Genomic DNA, 18,593 nt, shown 5'->3' with positions numbered 1-18,593 from the left:
GAGATCTTGTCCCCTTGGCATAGTTAATCTACCTCCATGAGCAGTTGTAGCTATGTTGAAGCCCTCCCCACCAACATAGTGCTATTTACATTGCTGTTAGGGTCAATGTAACTGCGTTGCTGAAGGATGTAGATTTTTCATATCCCTGAATGATGTAGCTCTACTGATGTAAGTTTAGTGTAGATCTGGCCTTGGAATGCTCTTGTGAGGTCTGACTATCTCCTTCTTTAACTCTATTACAACGTGGGCACTTTGCAAGAACTGGCTAATTATGAATGTCAGATGGAAAATAACCATTGACTTTGCTAAATGTTGTAAAATATCTGTCCTCTTTAGAAAACTGTTCAACTTCTCCCATCTCTACAACTCAGTTCTATTTACATGGGACAATTAAAGTATATTCAGTGCCCTCTGATGTACACTGTATATAAAATCTAATTTGCAAAGATTTCATTGTCTTTGTTTCTGTAGCAACTTGCAAAAAATGTCAAAGAGCCCTTAGTTCACAATAAAACACCAAAAGGAAGTTGTGTCATCCTGGTTCAGTCAGACTATGAGTCAAAATCCTACACGTCAATAATTACATTTTCTCTAACTACAAAGTAGCTTTAAAAGCCAGCCTGACACAATTCTTCAAGCATAAGTGCTAAAATGCAGACACAACATTGAGGTTTTGCACAAGTTACAAAACACAGCAAAATATCCCTATTTTAAATAAAAGCCTGGTGGCTATTTCTGACCTTCAGGTAAAGTCTCAATCAGATCTATTCATACTTATGAATCTGTGTTCCAGTAGATTCGTAGGAAGAGTGAACGCAGCATGTATGTTGTGGGCTTTTTAGAAATAATTTATACTATGCCAACTAATAAACCAATAAATTACAAGGAAAAGATCAAATGCAGATGTGCACATAAATGCAGAATCATGCAAGAAAAAGTACAGTGTTTAAAGATAAGTGTATAAGCTTTAAATACAACCACATTAGAATGTGGATAGTCTTGTAAATGGTGGTTAAGCACATAATTAGTGCTCGGTTTGACACACACGTCTACTGCCCCCTGGTTTTAAACTTTCAGAAGCTGACAACACAAAATCTGTGCAGCAGGGAGTTACAGAGCAGGTCCAGGGAAGAAAGTTCATGTGAAGTGATTCCTATATCCTGTACACACTAATGCCATCTATCTTTCTCTTGCTTTGCCTTCACATGAGACTACACAGCCTGCAATGGCGACTGTAGCTTTATAGCTGCATTAATGATCTTTTCACAGACACTGGAGAGAAGATGGATGGGTCTCAGACATTATTTTAAAAAAATATTTCCCTCATTCCACTGACTGCAAATCTTAGTTTTGGGGAGAGTGACAAGTGAGACGAAAGGGGAATTAGCAGAAATAAAGGGAAATCCTGTGCCCAGTAAGAGAGAGAATTTCACCTTGACAATTATTTTATGTCCTGTCAACCCGCACAATGTGGTTTCCTTCCTTCCACAGGCATGGTGGCAGCTTCAAAATTGTCAATCAGATTGTTAAGCACAGGACAGGCTGTCGTCACAGAATTGCCCATAAACTCTAAACTTGCAATAACTCTAGGATATTGCTGAAACACAGAAGACGGTTTTAAAAACGGGTTACTTACTCGTAACTGCTGTTCTTCAGCACAGCACCTCTAGTGTTGAGCTGCAGAACTATATAAAAATGCTGTTATCTGCTGGGGCTGCAGGAGTGCCCTTGTACTAGGATGAAGTCATCTGCTCAATCTAAATATGGGAATACACTCCTCCCACACATCAGTTCCTTCTCCCTAGCCGCAGAGTCCTGCAACACACAGCACTACAGGGCACAGAAGGCAGCGGGTGGGTAGTTTGAAGGCACAGAGGCAATTTTTGAGGAACACTTACTAGTAAGCCTCTGGACATTCCCACTTGTGGGAGATTAGCAAGCAGTGCCCTGCAGAGGACAATGGACAAGGTGTTCTAGGCAGAAATGGATTGTAGCACCATTTTACCAAACCAAGTCTAAGGCTAGCTAATTAGCCTACAGACATATGAAAGAGTTCTGTTTAGCTCTCTGCGTTGGAGGCAAAAGAAAGAGGTGTGCTCCCTTCCACAGAAGTAGTGATTACATCATCTTAACAGAGACACTCCTGGCACCTCGCAGTGGACACTGCTTTTTTATATAGTTCTGCACCTCAATTCTAGAGCTTGGCTCTCACACATGGGAATACACAGAAGCCCTTGAAGAAGAACCAGACATTTAATATAGAAACTATGTCTGTGGTTTGCACTACCTAATTAAAAAAAATATGACAGGGTGGAACAGATTAGTGTCTACATTCTTTTAAAAGTAGGGAACTTGAACAGGTAAGGCAAAATTTCCTTTGTCTTATAAAGGCTCAGGTTTCCAAATCTCACAGCTGGGATCATAGTGAATTAATCAGTACAAAACACAAGTAACAAAGGTGGGCTATTTAAAACTGGAATTATATAAATAATAATACTTATATTATTTTGTAAAGCATCCTTTAAGTGTTATACAAAAGACAAAACAAAATAGGAAGAGTGTTTATTTCCCTACAGCACTGATGTGGTTGCCAGGTGAGAACTCTTAATCTCTTAAAAGGTTTTCATTATAAAAATTAGATTAAGGACAATATAAATTGTTGTAGAATTATCTAAATCAGTGGTTCCCAAACTTGTTCCGCCGCTTGTACAGGGAAAGCCCCTGGCGGGCTGGGCCGGTTTGTTTACCTGCCGTGGCTGCAGGTTCGGCCGATTACGGCTCCCACTGGCTGCAGTTCACCGCTCCAGGCCCATGGGACCTGCTGGAAGCGGCAGCCAGTACGTCCCTCAGCCCACGCCGCTTCCAGCAGCTCCCATTAGCCTGGAGCAGTGAACCGTGGCCACTGGGAGCTGCGATCAGCTAAACCTGCGGACGCAGCAGGTAAACAAACTAGCCCAGCCCTCCAGGGGCTTTCCCTGCACAAGCGGCAGAACAAGTTTGGGAACCACTGACTTAAATAAACCCCACTATATCCATCTGACCACCGCCCTCCGTTTTACAGATCAGGAAGTTGATGCAGAGAGGTACAACTGACTTGTTCAGGAACAGATGCATTCAGGGCCAGATTTGGAGCCCCAAAATTCCCAGTTCCTGCCCCAAACTCTATTAGCCATGTGCCATATGAACAGCAAGCTCAAAGCTGATAGCCCCTGCCCTGAAGAGAGGTAGACAGGGGAGTACAAAGATACAATGAGACAATATCCACAAGATAGGCTGTGATCACAGCATACCAACAGCCGAAGCACTGTCTAGTTTTTCTTGTAGGCGACACCACCATTGCACTAATCAACTCTACAAATGATGAAAGCATAAATGCTCAACCACACAATTTTCCTGTGGTGCCTAGATCATAAAGTGGCTCAATTCCAAAAATGATATGAAGAAGCCATTGGATAAAAAATGCTGCTGAAAGAATAGACCCAAGGATAATGTGATATCTACATTTTGTATATAGTACTTGAAGCTGGAATACTTGTCATTACTAATTGCCATGGTGAGCAAACCTAGTGAAATACATATGCTACGTTCTTTGTCACTATTTTGTTGCACAGAGAGAGAACAATCCTAATGAGGGCTAGTACTCTGTCATTCAGCAAGTACGTTTTTGTAATTCTGTAAAAACAGGCACTTCTGCCTCTGCTTGCTAACACATCTCATGTAATTTTTATGTACACAATGCTTGCCATATAGACAGAGCATTTTTCTGTCTTTTACTTAATCTCTTGGCAGTTGTAGCCTAGACCTGCAGCCATTAAATTACAAATCATCTACGTGGGGAACAATTCTTCAATGATATTAAATGCCATTATTCTAATAGTACCACTGTTAAGGTACACAGCACCAAAGACATATGTCCAGTTAAAACAGCTGTAAAACTGGGCTGGAGATTTTATTACACGCACATTATTAAATTACAGAAAAGTGTAAACACAATGAGAGATTAACACAATGGTTTTGGTGGACAATCTAAAAATAAAGGCTGTACCTCGGATACAAGCGCACAAACCCCTTTATGTCAGAGGAACATAAGGTCCTTCATTGTTTTCTCAGAATCTGCATATTTACAGCTCAAAGTGCATTAACTATATAGTTAAATTAAACAAACTAAGGTGGAAAAAAGTAAGGATAAAGAGGAGCATCACACTTACAAGTAAAACAGAAGGCATTACTGGTTTGCTTCATATCAGAAGAGACTCAACATCCCATTAAAGAAATGGTGAAAAATGCATAGGCCAGAACAGATATTACTGTAACTTTTTATAATACACTGAAATCCAATTATAGCACCGAAGTTGATTTACATTCTATACTAGCAGGGAAATTAAAATAAGCTTTCATTCATACAAATTGTCCCAGAGCATTAAATATACATTATTTAATATATGCAGAATGTTTAATATATTTAGAGATTTAGTGCACTTTAATAAATCCCTCAATTAGAGGGTATTGTAATAGCAGTGACCAAAAGATCTTTTCTTACATCATAGTACCTGTGGTAATATAAGACAATTGGCTTAACCTCTAAAAGAAGTTATTAAAACTAACTTTTTAATCACTGGTGTATCAAAATTACATTTTTATATGATTTTATGAACATTTAACAAAAATGAGGCAAAATAAAAACAATTAATACTTTTCTTTCCTCCAACACTGATGTTTGCCAGATGAAAACAGAGAATTTTAAGATACCTCCGAAGGTTTCCTTTTCAATATAAAAATAGCATAAGGATAATGCAAATTGACGTAGAATCCCATTTCCTTTGTATGCCACACTTGCAAACATTGTTTGCACAAATGTCAATTCTTCTCAAATTAAAGAAAAAATAGCCACTTGTGAATTATTGTAAAGTTGTGCGAGAAAGTGATGTGATCTAAATAAATGCAGATCACAGGATTCCAAGGCCTAGGTGCTGGGTTTTGGGAATGGTAGTGGCAAAGAAGGGGAGAAACAATCCAGACACACACAGCATGCATGCTAGGCTGATTAGATCTATTAAGCTTCAGGGCTTGTGGACACAAAGCAGCAATGTACACTATGTGGGTGTGATTTTGAAAGCTCACTAACACATTGTGTATTAGTTGGTCTGTGTAGACCCCGCCAGTGCACACTGAAAGTTCCCTAATACACTTTACTGTTTCAAACAGCACTAGAGTAAAACGCACTTTGGAACTTTTAGTGCGTATCAGCAGGATCTACCTGGACCAGTTAGTGCACTTTAGAAATCACACTCCCACAGTGCACATTGCTGATCCGTGCAAATAAGCCTTTAGAAAGATTCATAACCACACAATTACATCCAAACGATTTATAAGCAATAATTCACAAAGACTGATAACCAATCAATAGATAATTAGCATTATAAAAGAAAACAAAGTAAATTCAAATGTTTCAGCCCAAATTAAATACACAGCACTTTCAATTCTGTTACACATCTATGATAAATCCAGTCTTAATATGTTCCTCTACTATCCTTTTGAAAAATCTCTTTGGGACATGCACAGTTCTTTTGATGATTGCTACAGGCTTCTACCAAAGGCAAGTGAAGAAGAGGAATAAAATGAAAATGACAAGGAGCTGCAGACACAATACACATGACTTGGATAGCAATGGATCTCCATCCAATTCAGCTATCACCACACAATTCCCAGTTTTAGACACCTCTCCCATTTTCCAAAGACTGTGTGGACGCCATTGTCAAATCCTTAACTGGTAAATGACTGAAAGATCCCATGCAGTACTTCTGACCAATTAATGCCAGTTAAACAATTACGAAGCGTGCACTTGTATCCTCTGTGGTAAGATAACGTACAATGTGCAACAGCCAGTACGGGTTTTGTTTCCAATAGTGCTTAAAATGCAGCTTTAGAAAAAGCTCATAAATGAAGTAAATGGTAATGTTAAAGACAAGCATTTGAGTCATTTTTAGAGTAAAGCTGACTTCACAGCAGTGATGTTTTCCTTAAAATAATATTTAGCGCTAAGTAGCTGCTCCTAAGGGTAAAGGGTTGCTACATACAAAAATTACATAATAGAAAATAAATACTTTCAATCATCTACAATAAACTAAGAAATATACATTTCATTTAAACAGCAATACTTCATCAGGTTATTTGTCAGCAACTGTATAATCCTGAGCACATTTCTGCAGGCACATCGAAGATCATCCTACTTTCCTGTTAGTCCACATGGCATATGCCAGTTTCGGAGGGGGGTGGGGGGGCAGGTCAAACCACTTTTGAGTATCGTCTTAACTCATTTCGCTTTGGTAAACATTTGTGTAACCCTGTAAGTCTTTTGTATGAATTTATTTTTACACCACCAGGTTAGAAAAGCAGGCACTGTTGCAATTAAGATTCCTCCATCATCTTTTGACACTGATACAATAAACTGTCTGGAAGAGCAGAACAAGAGGATCTAAACCAGAGTGCCAGTGTCCTTGCATGAGTACGACAATGCAGCAGACAGGGGATTGATGGAAGTAGCTGGCATGCCGCTATTCCCTCGTTACCTTAAAAACAACAAAGACAACAAATATATTTAAAACTAAAAGAAATAACTGCAATTCATATTAAATATAATTCAAATTTAAGTGTCCTTTCACGTGTAACATTTTTCTGCCCTCTTCTCTCACATCTGCAACTCATCCCATGCTTCACCAAACATCATTCCTAATTAGCCCCCTTGTCACTCCCAATTTCACGCCTTATTTCACACAAACCTTCAAAGCTTGCCTGCCAGTTCCCTCACCTCTTTCAAAATATTTCTGAAAACATATCTATTTTCAGAAGCACTGAAGATAAAAACATATGTGCTGCAAAACCATGGGCACTTACAGCACCGAGATATAGAATATAGAATATAAATGTTAATTCACTCACCAATAATTTCAACAATATGAAGCTTTAGTTTCTGCTTCAGGGCATTCAGAGCTATTGAGAGAGATCCCTGAGAAGGTGACATTTTTATATTTTGTTTCACATCATTAGAAAAGGACAGCCACAGTCTCCCAAAGTCTTCAGTGGTAATTTTCATTGGTCTGAAAAATATTTTAACACACATCTGAGTAAAACAACCTCTGTATTATTCTGAATATATCTGATCTCCAAAATCATCTGTATCTGAAAACCATTATATAGCAAAGCAAACAAACAATTTTAAAAATGCACTTGTCGAAACACAACCCTTCTACTCCACAATACAAAGAGCCTGAATTGCTTTTTACAGAAATTAAATTAAATTAAAACATTACCAAAAAAAAATTAAATTAAAAAAAGATTATTTAGCTTAAACATTAGTGCTGACTAACTTCAGACTAATGCCACTTAAATTGCCAAGTTATAAGTGCCTGAAATAAAGAGTTTACTGTGGAAATCTTATAAATGTTGCTCTCAAGGACAAAGTCTAATTTAAAAACAAATTGGCTGCTTGAACACAAAATGTCACTTCCACTACTTCAGGAATGAAAAATAAAGAGCATGAGTTGTTTTTATAGTAAAAGTGGTCAGTCCTCTCACACAATTTGGGTCCCTCCATTTAAAATAAACTCACTCAGTTTCAAAGATTTACAATTTACTTTCTCTTGGAAGCAACATACCTTTATTATCCTTTCTGTCCAATCAGGGTACGTCTACACTACGGGATTATTCCGATTTTACATAAACCGGTTTTGTAAAACAGATGGTATAAAGTTGAGTGCACGTGGCCACACTAAGCACATTAATTCGGTGGTGTGCCTCCATGGTCCGAGGCTAGCATCGATTTCTGGAGCGTTGCACTGTGGGTAGCTATCCGTAGATATCATAGTTTCCCGTCAGTACTCCCCTTGCTTTCTGGGTTAAGACCCAATGCATGATGTGTGCAAAACAGTGTCGCGGGGATCTTAGGAATTCGGCACCATTACTCATAATTTCATAAGCAATGGCGACATGATTCGCGCTTCCTTTTTTCCTGGATTGCCTGGAATGCCACAGCACAGCAACCATGGAGCCTTTAGCTTTTTTTTTTTTATTCACTATGTCTACTGGATGTTGGTAACAGAGGAGTAACTGCAGCGCTACACAGCAGCGTTCATTTGCCTTTGCAGCAGCAGAGACGGTTATTCGTGTTACTGTCGCTGCTGTCATGGGTGCCTGGCGGGAGGTCGGCCGGGCGCAAGACAAATGTGAATGACTCCCCATGTCAATCCTCTTCATGGTATTTAAAAAATGAGTCTGCCTAGATATTGGGCAGATGTACTAAGAAAACAGTGTAGAGAGCACAGCACTCCGTGTCAGATCCCGCAGAAATGATGAGCTAAGCTCATTCTAGGGGTGCCCTGCAACAACACCCCCGTTGCTTCCTGCTCCCACTCCTGGCTACGTTGCGTGTCCCTCATTTGTATGTGAAGTAAAAAGAATGCAGGAATAAGAACACTGACTTTTCTGCGATAAAAATGAGGGGAGCAGCTCCAGCTGTATTAGTCCAGGCAGACATTAAGTGTGTGGGGAAGCGAGCCAGAATCCGTGGCTATGATAGTCCAGGCAGTAAGAATCTTTTCTTTAACATGAAGGGAGGGGTCTGATGGAGGCTCGCACCAGTTGCTATGAAAGATGTAGTTACAGCGTTCTGCACATCTAGCTGGATATACGGGAGTATTCCTATATTTTACCAGGCGCCACCGGCCGACCTACCTGAGGCCAGCCGGAGCCTCAGGCTGATGTGCACGATGGATAGCAGTAAATCTTGTCCTGTTCTGATACCGGGGAGGGGAGGGAGAGGGGGAAGGATACATGTGTTCCTGCCGCAGCGCACGCTCTACCAGCGCTGCCGTTAGAATAGGGTTGACATTGAAAGTCAAGAAGTCAGACGTTTTTTTCCCTTTTTTCACGCGGGGGAAGGGGGGAATTAGAGGCTCACCCCTGAACCCTCGAATGTTTGACCCTACAGGCATTGGGAGCTCAGCCAAGAATGCAAACACTTTTCGGAGACTGCTGGGGACTGTGGGATAGCTGGAGTCCTCAGTACTCCCTCCCTCCATGAGAGTCCATTTGATTCTTTGGCTTTCCATTACGCTTGTCACACAGCACTGTGCTGTGGACTCTGTATCATAGCCTAGAGATTTTTTTCAAATGCTTTGGCATTTTTGGATTTGGGACTGCATCGCCACCCATGCTGATCAGAGCTCTATGCTGGGCAAACAGGAAATGAAATTCAAAAGTTCATGGGGCTTTTCCTGTCTACCTGGCCACTGCATCTGAGTTCAGATTGCTGTTCAGAGCGGTCAGAATGGTGCACTGTGGGATACCGCCCAGAGGCCAATACTGTCGATTTGCGGCCACACTAACCATAATCCGATATGTTAATACTGATTTCAGCGCTACTCCTCTCGTCGGGGAGGAGTACAGAAACCGGTTTAAAGAGCCCTTTATATCAATATAAACGGCCTCGTTGTGTGGATGGGTGTAGCGTTAAATCAGTTTAACGCTGCTAAAATCGGTTTAAACGCATAGTGTAGACCAGGCCTCAGTTTCATTCAACACTCCAAAAGGGTATTTCATATTTCCAGTGAATGTGTCCAAGTGAAAAAGCATTCTGTAGTCTTATGGGATTTGTTCTTAGCTCTTGAATTCATAATTCAGTGGAAATCAATATTTTGGATAATCTAGGTAACTGAATCCTTTCTAAAGATAATTATTTGGCCAGACACCAAAACTAAGCTAAGCTAAGCTAAATTAAGCTAAGCTATCTTCTGCAGTCAAAGGTATTAACATTTTTTACTATCCAAAACCTTTGTGGCAACATTACTAAGTGCCTTGTCTCACCACAAAACACTATATTTTCCATAGTAGCAAATAAGTAGTGGATACTAAAAAAAATTTAAGCGTTAGTACAGAACAAAATAGAGTTAATCTTTACAGTGTGGTTTTGAGACACATTTTTTTTATTATTATTATTTGGAATAAAAACCTAAACTCCAAGGAGAGATGTTGGGAAGAGGGAGGAGAGAAGAGGAGAAAAAGATTCATGCCTGAATGACTAATCTCAGTCTTTCTTGTAGTACAATGGAAGGAATTTAGATCATGCCATCTTAATTTACAACAGAATAACTTTTACTATCTCAAATATACATTTAAAAAGCAAAAAGGAAGGTAGCAGAAAAGCTGGTGAAAGTCACTATGTATATAATTTTTAAAGCCATGAAAACAATGTGAACTTTAATGCTCACTGAAGGTGTTGGACTGACATTCCTCATTTCTGAACTCCTCAATTTATAAGACTAGGCACAGCAAAGCAATTGCTGTACTAGCCTCCTTACACTGCCCCTGCTATGAATGCTCAACATGGACAGATGATTATTAAAGATGAGCGGGTTGCTCAGTCTCCATGCGTATTCATTCCAGGCTCTTTCTGCTGAGACAGCCAACGAAGGAGCCAGTTGTGATGATGGGGGGAACTGTGATGGCATTACTGGCCTCTAGGAACCAGACTAATGCCAACACACTTATTTCACATATTAATAGGCCATTAACAAGTGGTGACATACTGTACTAACATTACCAGTCTGAATCAGATTAACAACCAACAGCCCACAGACAAAAGTCTCTATTTCCCATCATCAGCCTCCTGAGCCATCCTGTGCTATTTACTACTTCGACTGCAATACCAGATTTTTTAAAACAGTCTTATTTTATCAGTGACTTACCTGATGAAATCTGACAGTGAGAAAATTAGTGAAAATTCAAGGTGAGTATCCATATCTAGATGATAACTAATGGAGCCAGAGAGAATGCCCTCTGTACAGACTTTTTCCAACTGCACACACTTTTGGCAGCTTTCCATGCTTTGAGCTTCTATTACAGGAAAATGACAGCTAAGACTCTCAAAGATCTACAAATAAAGAAAAAAGTTAAGAGGTATAAAAAATATTCAGATTACTGTCAACTAGAAATTGTTAATCTAGAGTTTACAATCCCTGAACACACCAGGACTGATTCTGATCTTACACTCACGTAACCTAATTGACTGCAATGGCATCAATCCCGATTTCCATTAGGTGTGAGATCAGGATCACAAAGGACAATCCCACTCCAACATGCACACTAAATTACATTTAACTTCTATGGAAATGCACACGGCAGTTTCACTAGTCAAAAAATGACATTCCAAACAGTCAACTCAACTTCTCTACCAGGATTTTATTGTAAAATAGCCATTTGTTTTAGCAGAGGGTGAACAGGAAATCTTGTAAGCTGAGAATGCTCTTTGAACTGCTCTCACTGTACTCCATCATTGCTGAATAGAACCATAATACTGTTGCATGTCTTATTCACCATACTGTAAATTTACCCAGGACTATTGTACTGCTGGTTTGGGTTTAACTGTAAAATTTTACAGAAATACACTTTGACTAACTATTCAAAGTGAATTTAGTGCTCAGGGAAAGTTTTTGAACTGACAGCCCTGGAAACTGAAAGCCTTGATTTATCCTCAAAACAAGTTCACGCTGCAGACAGTGAAACTGCAAGATTCCATTTCCATCGACATTCAGTCTTTGGCCTCTGCTGAGACTGCCACTCTGCCACTGCACGGGTGCCAACTGTGGTAACGGTCTGTGGTATGGACACTTGTCAGCTAACAACATAACCAACTAGATTTGTGATGGCCACAACCTAGCATGATTCAAACCAGAAATTCTACAGGAAAAAGGCATCAAAACCCATTACCAGGCCCCTGTTAAAGCTACTTCTAATAAGCCTTTTGCTTATTTCCACTGATCCAGTTAGCAATGGACTGCTGCAGAAACAGATTTGATGATTCTGTACCTGAACTCCCCTTCAGTGGATTCCCTCTCCCCTCCTACCCCAAAAGTCTACCCTTCTGCTTTCGAACAGGAAACAATTTCTATAGATCAGTCAGCACTCTTATGAATATTGAATATCCAATGCTCAGTATTATCACTGGCATATACTGTCATTTTGAGGATATCTAACCATGTTTCAGGTATGTGCAAATGGCCACATCTTGGAATACAGCAAGATCCACGGATATTTACAGCAATCCATAAATACTTTTTAGGGTATATCTACATTTGTGGTGTGATTCCCAGCTTGCAAACATGTACCCATGTTAGCTCTGCTCGGGCTAGTGCCTAAAAGTAGCCGTGTCTCCTCAGCAGCACAGCCGGAAGCTCAGGCTAGCCCCCTGAGTACATATCCAAATGTACAAACAGCCAGCCATACTGCTGTGGACGCACATTTATTTTTAGACAGTCACTAAAGCAGAGCCGGTGTGGGTATGTGTACCCCCTCCCAGTTCAAATGTAGACATACCCTTAGATTAATTAACACATGTAAAAGTTTGAGGTTGAATCAATACGATTTTTCTGTTACATCCTTAACAGTTTTTTACCATGATCTTCCTTTACCAACCAATATACAGTAACTCCTCACTTAACGTTGTAGTTATGTTCCTGAAAAATGCGACTTTAAGTGAAACGATGCTAAGCTAATCCAATTTCCCCATAAAAATTAATGTAAGGAGGAGGGGGGAGTAGGTGTCAGGGAAATTTTTTTCACCAGACAAGGCTACATATATATACACACACACAGAGCATACATTTAAAACAATTTAATACTGTACACAGCAATGATGCTTGTGAAGCTTGGTTGAGGTGGTGAAGTCAGAGGGTGGAAGGGGCGGGCTATTTCCCAGGGAATGCCTTACTGCTAAATGATGAATTAGCTTTTAGCTGAGCCCTCAAGGGTTAACCTGTTGTTGTTAATGTAGCCTCACACTCTACAAGGCAGCAGGACTGGAGGGAGGGGAGACAGCACGACAGAGATGTGTGTGTGTGTGTGGGTGTCAGAGAGAGAGAGATGCGCATGTCCCCTTTAAGTATGCTGAACCCACTCTAAGTACACTGCCTTTTTAATCAGATCAGTAAGCTGAGACAGCAAGCTGCTGCCAGGAAGCTCCCTCTGTCCTGAGCTCTGTGGTGTTCCCCGACTCCCCATGGAGATGGGGTAAATGGGGTGCAGGAGCAGGGGGGAGGGGGACACCGTGACATTAGCCCCCCACCCACCCCCACTCCCAAACAGCAAGCAAGAGGCTCCTGGGAGCAGCTCCAAGGCAGAGGGCAGGAGCACCACATGGCAGTGGGGGAGGGACACCTGAACTGCCAGCAATTGATAGCTTGCTGGGCAGCTGCTGCCCAGGGAACTTAGGGGAACAGGGGGCTGATAGGCGGGACTGCCTGTCCACCTTGGTTCCAAGCCCCCACCAGTTAGTTGCAAAGGGCTGCTCTTTCTGCAAGCAGTGGACAAAGCAGGCGGCTGCGAAAAGACATTATAAGGGAGCATTGCACAGCTTTAATGAGCATGTTCCCTAATTGATCAGCAAGTTAACCGAGAAGACTTTAAGTGAGGAGTTACTGTACAAATCCCAGATGTAGCTGAAGTCCTAAAGAAATCTCTAAAACATCTTGACTGGCCTCACTATATGAGAACAAAAATAGTAATATGTCTGATTCCTTAAAAGTCATGAAAAGCTTATCAACTGTCTGAACTATCTGAAAAGAAAAAACTCACTGTATGTCATAAGTGAAAAACAGAGGAAACCAATGGTTCTCTTCTATTGTACAACAATTCATTTTCTTACCTTAAAATGCTCTGTAGTTTCAAACACTAGGTTCACAGTTTTGAGTGGTGAGGTGCTGTTGTTGGCAACAAACAGGACAAGCAGTGAACAATCATCTGTCCAAACTTTACATGAGTACACAGTCAGGATGTCACAGCTACAAAGCTCTACTATTTCTGAATGAGGGTGACCAGCTAGTTCTTCTGGTAAGCAAAGACTCAAGGGGGCCTTCCTGGCAACTATATCTGGAACAGTTTTGGGAGGCTGAAAAACTTCAATATTACTATCAGCAAACAAAGAGGATGTTGATAGTCTACAGTTTGAAAGCTTCTCATCCAGTCCAGCTTCTCTTAGGGATTGAGACGTATCAAATGATACACTAGCTTCCAAAACTTCTGAAGAACTCAGTGAGACTTTCCTTAATCCGAGATGTTCATTGCCCTGAAAGTTTTCCTTATTGTTAGGAGCTGTATCAGGTAAAGGACTGAAAGGCAAGGTAGCAATATTTTGGAAGCTAGATGCTTCTTCGCTATTCTGGGTTTCACTTATTTTTGATTTTTTTTTTAATTTCTGATTGATGGTGTCTGCTCTCCCCATCTGAAGAAAAAACAGAAGAGATTTTTACATTTATTTATTTTCTTTGACTTGGTGACTGGTTTAATTAACAGAGTGAAGCCTGTCTGGAAGGACCAGGGACAAAGGGCAAATAAAAGTTAACTGTCCCATGGAGATGACCTTTAAATAAAGATTTGTTTTACAATATGCACTGGACACTGCTTAGGACACTTAAGAAGTTACACCTCTACCCCTATATAACGCTGTCCTCGGGAGCCAAAAAATCTTACTGCGTTATCGGTGAAACCGCATTATATCGAACTTGCTTTGATCCACTGGAGTGAGCAACCCCACCCCCACAGAGCAGTGCTTTACCACGTTATATCCGAATTTGTGTTATATTGGGTCGCATTATATCAGAGTAGAGGTGTACTTTGAGGGTACTGGAGTTGTTCAGTAGTGCAGGCATCATTGTGGTTCCTGTACAATTAGGAAATTCTTTATCTTCTGTTGAAAAGCACACCAAGGCACAATATATGGAAAAGGTGTCAGTCTTAACCTGTACTGCCAGGTATGCGAGCTCTGCAACTTCCAATGGCTCTTTGAAGCTGGATTAAAGGTACCGAATACTTGGGAAGCTTAGCATAGTCTGAGTTTTGTGAGGAGGCAGGGCAAGCAAACAGGGGAGCAGTGTGAACACAGGGGAGTTCTGATTACTCAGGACAATTCACTCCAAAGCCTTTAATAACTGAAGAAGCTGCTTGATTTTAAAATCTGTCATTTTAAGTATTTTTTGCTCCTTTCTTTTTAGGAGCCCCAATAAACAGGTTCTTTAGGTAACAACAGCTATTTCCAATCTCCTTTTTTTAATTCATGTCACATTCTAAATGCTACTGAATACTGATTTGAGAGCAGCTGTACATAAATAACTGTAATTAAATAGTTATTTTGTAAACTTTGTAACTTGTAATTTATAAAAAAAATCACCTACCAGACTGATACTGCTGTTTGACCCTAGCCCAACAAACAATGTTGATGCTAGCTGCTTCTTCTCCTTTTCTTCCTCCGAAAGGCTGACTACCTGTTGCTCAGACTGCATCAGAGGAGGATCGACTACATGTCCCATTAATATGCTATCTGGAGGAACAGGTTGTGTTTTATCTTCTTTTCCTGTTTTGTTCTCTTTTTTCGGGAGATAGCCTTCTTTCCCCCATAATTTCCTCACACCATCAAGTTTCAGACAATTGGTCCTAAAAGGATATGTAATAAAGCAGGGTCAGCTTGTGAAAGAACTATTCCAAAAAGCAAAGCCATTTTTACAGAGAATTCTGTAAATTTGCATACACTTTGCACTCTAACATCCTAATGGACAGGAGAATAGAAACTAGCCTTCTTCTATCTGCATGGACATTCCATGCTAGCAACTTTCTCTGCTACTAGCAAATACACACTCAGTCCCTGCTGTGAAATAAGCAAGAAGTTGATATTATGCCCAGTTTGCTCTCAACTATCTAGGTTTTTATATACATCAGCTATTACAAAAAACTCTCTTTCCTTCACGTGATATCAATATTTTGGTTGTAGATTTGGCCATATGTAATTTAGGTGGCGTCACTAAAGGTGAGGAAGATCCAGGAAGTGGGATTTAACAGACATGGGCCAGATGCTGAGAAAACTGATACCTGCACACACACAAGTCTCATTCTTGATGTTGAGATTTCTGTTGTTCCAGAGGAACTGAATTGTTTTAACAGATCATAATCATCTAGAGTGAGGACTTCCTTGGATAAATTGGGCCAATCCCATGTAAGGCTTTGAAGACTGGGAATGGGATCTAGAATTTGACAGGGTATTCAGCAGAAGCCAGGGATGAGACATATAGTGAGACTGGAATACATTATTTCACAGGAGTGTTGCACTTAGTAAGTAGTGAAAACCTGTAATGTATTTGAAGATGTAAAGCACTTTGTAAATGATGCACATCATTGTATGTTTGGACTTTATTTAAAAAATCTGAGATGAGTTAATTCTCTATTCAACTACAACTAATCTCAACACCAGCAGAGCCTAATACCAGCACAAGAATCTGCTTGAACACTCTGGACAGACTCTCAGATAAAGCACAAGACTTGCCAGACTTGTAAAGATTCTAAGGCTGTAAGTGCAACGAATGAGTAGGGTTTTATCTTTTCCCTTGTGCTAATAAAAAGAGAATTTCTGGCTAAGTTCACATTTCAGAAGTTTTTCAACAGTACTTGTGAGGAACATCCAGCTGTTCCATGATATTTTAAAGATGTAAAGTTCCATTTAATAAATAACTAATTTGTGTGAAACTATAATTATTCATGGATCTCTGTAATAAAGGAAATTTCCTTAAGTTTCAGACTTTTGTACTGTCTGAAGAGTAAGATTCAGAAAAGCTTGCATTTTCACTGCATAAATTTCTTCTCGCTAATCTGTCAAAAAAGGTATCCTTGATTATTTCTTTTTTGTATACTGGATTAGCATAGTGATTTCTTTTTGCACAATAGCTGATTTTGAGAGCCACTGTTCTAAATTAAGTCCCATGTGATTAAACAAGTAGCAAAAATTCAGTCCCTGACAAGAACATAGGTTTAACTGCACAAGAAATTCTATATTTGAGTTCAAAGATTGAATAACTCACTCTTTCTGTCCTATCTCGGCACTATTACCAGACATGTCTGAACCAAGAGAAAGACCAGCAGGAGACTGCCGGCCAGTGAAGCCGGATGAAGACATGCTTGAAGTAAACGACAATCCATAAGGTTCAAAACTCAGAGCTGCAATACAGACAGAACGGCATTTATCAAGATGGATCATAAAACTTAAAAAAAAAAAAAAAATCTAGCTCCTTTAGAAAAAGACAAGTTATTCTAGCTAATATTTGTCATTTCCCAGTTTTTACATTTGGGATTTTATCCTTATTAAAACCAGTTGTTCCTGTTGCTGATTTTTTTTTTAGTTTAGACCAGTGGTTCCCAAACTGGGGTTCATGAACCCCTGGGGGTTCTCAGGGAAAAATTCCCTGATGGTGGACAGAGTTGTCCCTGGGGACCCCAGGCAGCATGGGGCCAGCAGCCCGGAGCACCTGGACTTCCAAGAGCTAAGCAGATCAAAGCAAGCATATCTATCACACTGAGGAGATTTAAACTTCAAGACTCCTTATAAATAATAGAAAGGGAGGTGGATCTTTTTTGCTGTTTTTAAAATTACATAGGCAGCTAGTATTATTTTTTAAATTATTATGAAAAACAAGTTTAAGCTTTGTTGTAACATGCGTTGTTTGCCTGGACTGCTCAACACCTGAATGTTTGTGTAGGAGGAACTCTTTTTGAGTTGGCTTCTTAAATACCTTCCTGCTGTTTCACATCTGATACTCCTTGATGAAACATAGGAACCTTGTTTTATAACAGGCTTATTCAAAGGGATACAAGCTACAAAAGTGAGATCTTGGAAGAGTGTTGCCATTTTCATAATGTAATGAAAATACTGTAATGATAAATAATAATAATAAATAGTGTGTAATAAGCATGTCATAAAAATAAATTTAATATTTCCGAGATCACTGCTTTTATATCTTATACTCAGGTAACGGAGAAAATCCCTGGAAATATTCATTTTTAGGAGGGAGTTCGTGAGACTTGACATTTTAGTGAAAGGGGTTCACACATTGTTAAAGTTTGGGAACCACTGGTTTAGACAGATAGGCTTTTTCCTCTCTCAAAGAAACATGTACACTATATTTGCTTAGTTCATACATAAATTTACATACAACTTTTTTTTTTAAATTGAAAAACATCAGAAGTGATTTTCTCCCCTAAAAATTATTGTCAATACTGTTTTTTTATTATTATTTTCAAGAGACATTGCACAGGACCAAAATAAACCAACTTTTGCATGTGCTCTTCAGACTGCACATCCTCTAATGTGTTTTGAATCCACACTAAGTTTGCCCACTCACACTCTCACACACAAAATTTTTTAGAGCACATACATAGGAGAAGCTCTTAAACTGTTTCATGCTTATAGCACTATTCTCTTGGCAATGGAGCATGCAGGCAGTCATCGAAGCTGCTGTGGTTTTCTGTTCTGATCCTTAATGGAAATAACCTTTTGTGTTTGCAATAGCATTCTTTGAGAGTGTAGGATTTGGGTTTTTACTACTTTTTTTACAAACACTTCAATATAAATTATCACAAACACTTAGATCTCCACAAAACCATAAGGGTTTCATGTCACTGAACACACTGTCAGCAATATTATTAAATTGAAGTTAACTATTCCACCTCTTTTAAAAAAGATGTCTAAACTAGAAGAAGATACAAATGACTACCTGAAGAAC

The 18,593-nt window shown here is 39.7% G+C and overlaps 1 protein-coding gene across 1 annotated transcript in view; it reads right to left on the bottom strand.

Annotated features, from left to right (window-relative positions):
* Nucleotides 1-3,930: 3,930 nt before the first annotated feature.
* Nucleotides 3,931-18,593, bottom strand: part of AP4E1 (adaptor related protein complex 4 subunit epsilon 1) — a 33,462-nt gene continuing 18,799 nt past the window's right edge. Inside the window, exons 16-21 of the mRNA XM_032778628.2 lie at nucleotides 16,896-17,031; nucleotides 15,222-15,480; nucleotides 13,697-14,272; nucleotides 10,743-10,927; nucleotides 6,940-7,097; nucleotides 3,931-6,569 (exon numbers count right to left, since the gene is read on the bottom strand). Coding sequence (XP_032634519.1) covers nucleotides 6,409-6,569; nucleotides 6,940-7,097; nucleotides 10,743-10,927; nucleotides 13,697-14,272; nucleotides 15,222-15,480; nucleotides 16,896-17,031 — 1,475 coding nt within the window. The 3' untranslated portion in view covers nucleotides 3,931-6,408. The remainder of the gene's footprint in view (nucleotides 6,570-6,939; nucleotides 7,098-10,742; nucleotides 10,928-13,696; nucleotides 14,273-15,221; nucleotides 15,481-16,895; nucleotides 17,032-18,593) is intronic.

This window comes from Chelonoidis abingdonii, chromosome 9, assembly GCF_003597395.2.
Source record: "Chelonoidis abingdonii isolate Lonesome George chromosome 9, CheloAbing_2.0, whole genome shotgun sequence".
In the NCBI taxonomy this organism is placed as follows: Eukaryota; Metazoa; Chordata; order Testudines; family Testudinidae; genus Chelonoidis; species Chelonoidis abingdonii.
Note: the sequence above shows the minus strand (reverse complement) of the source record. Positions and strands in the feature narration are given on the sequence as shown.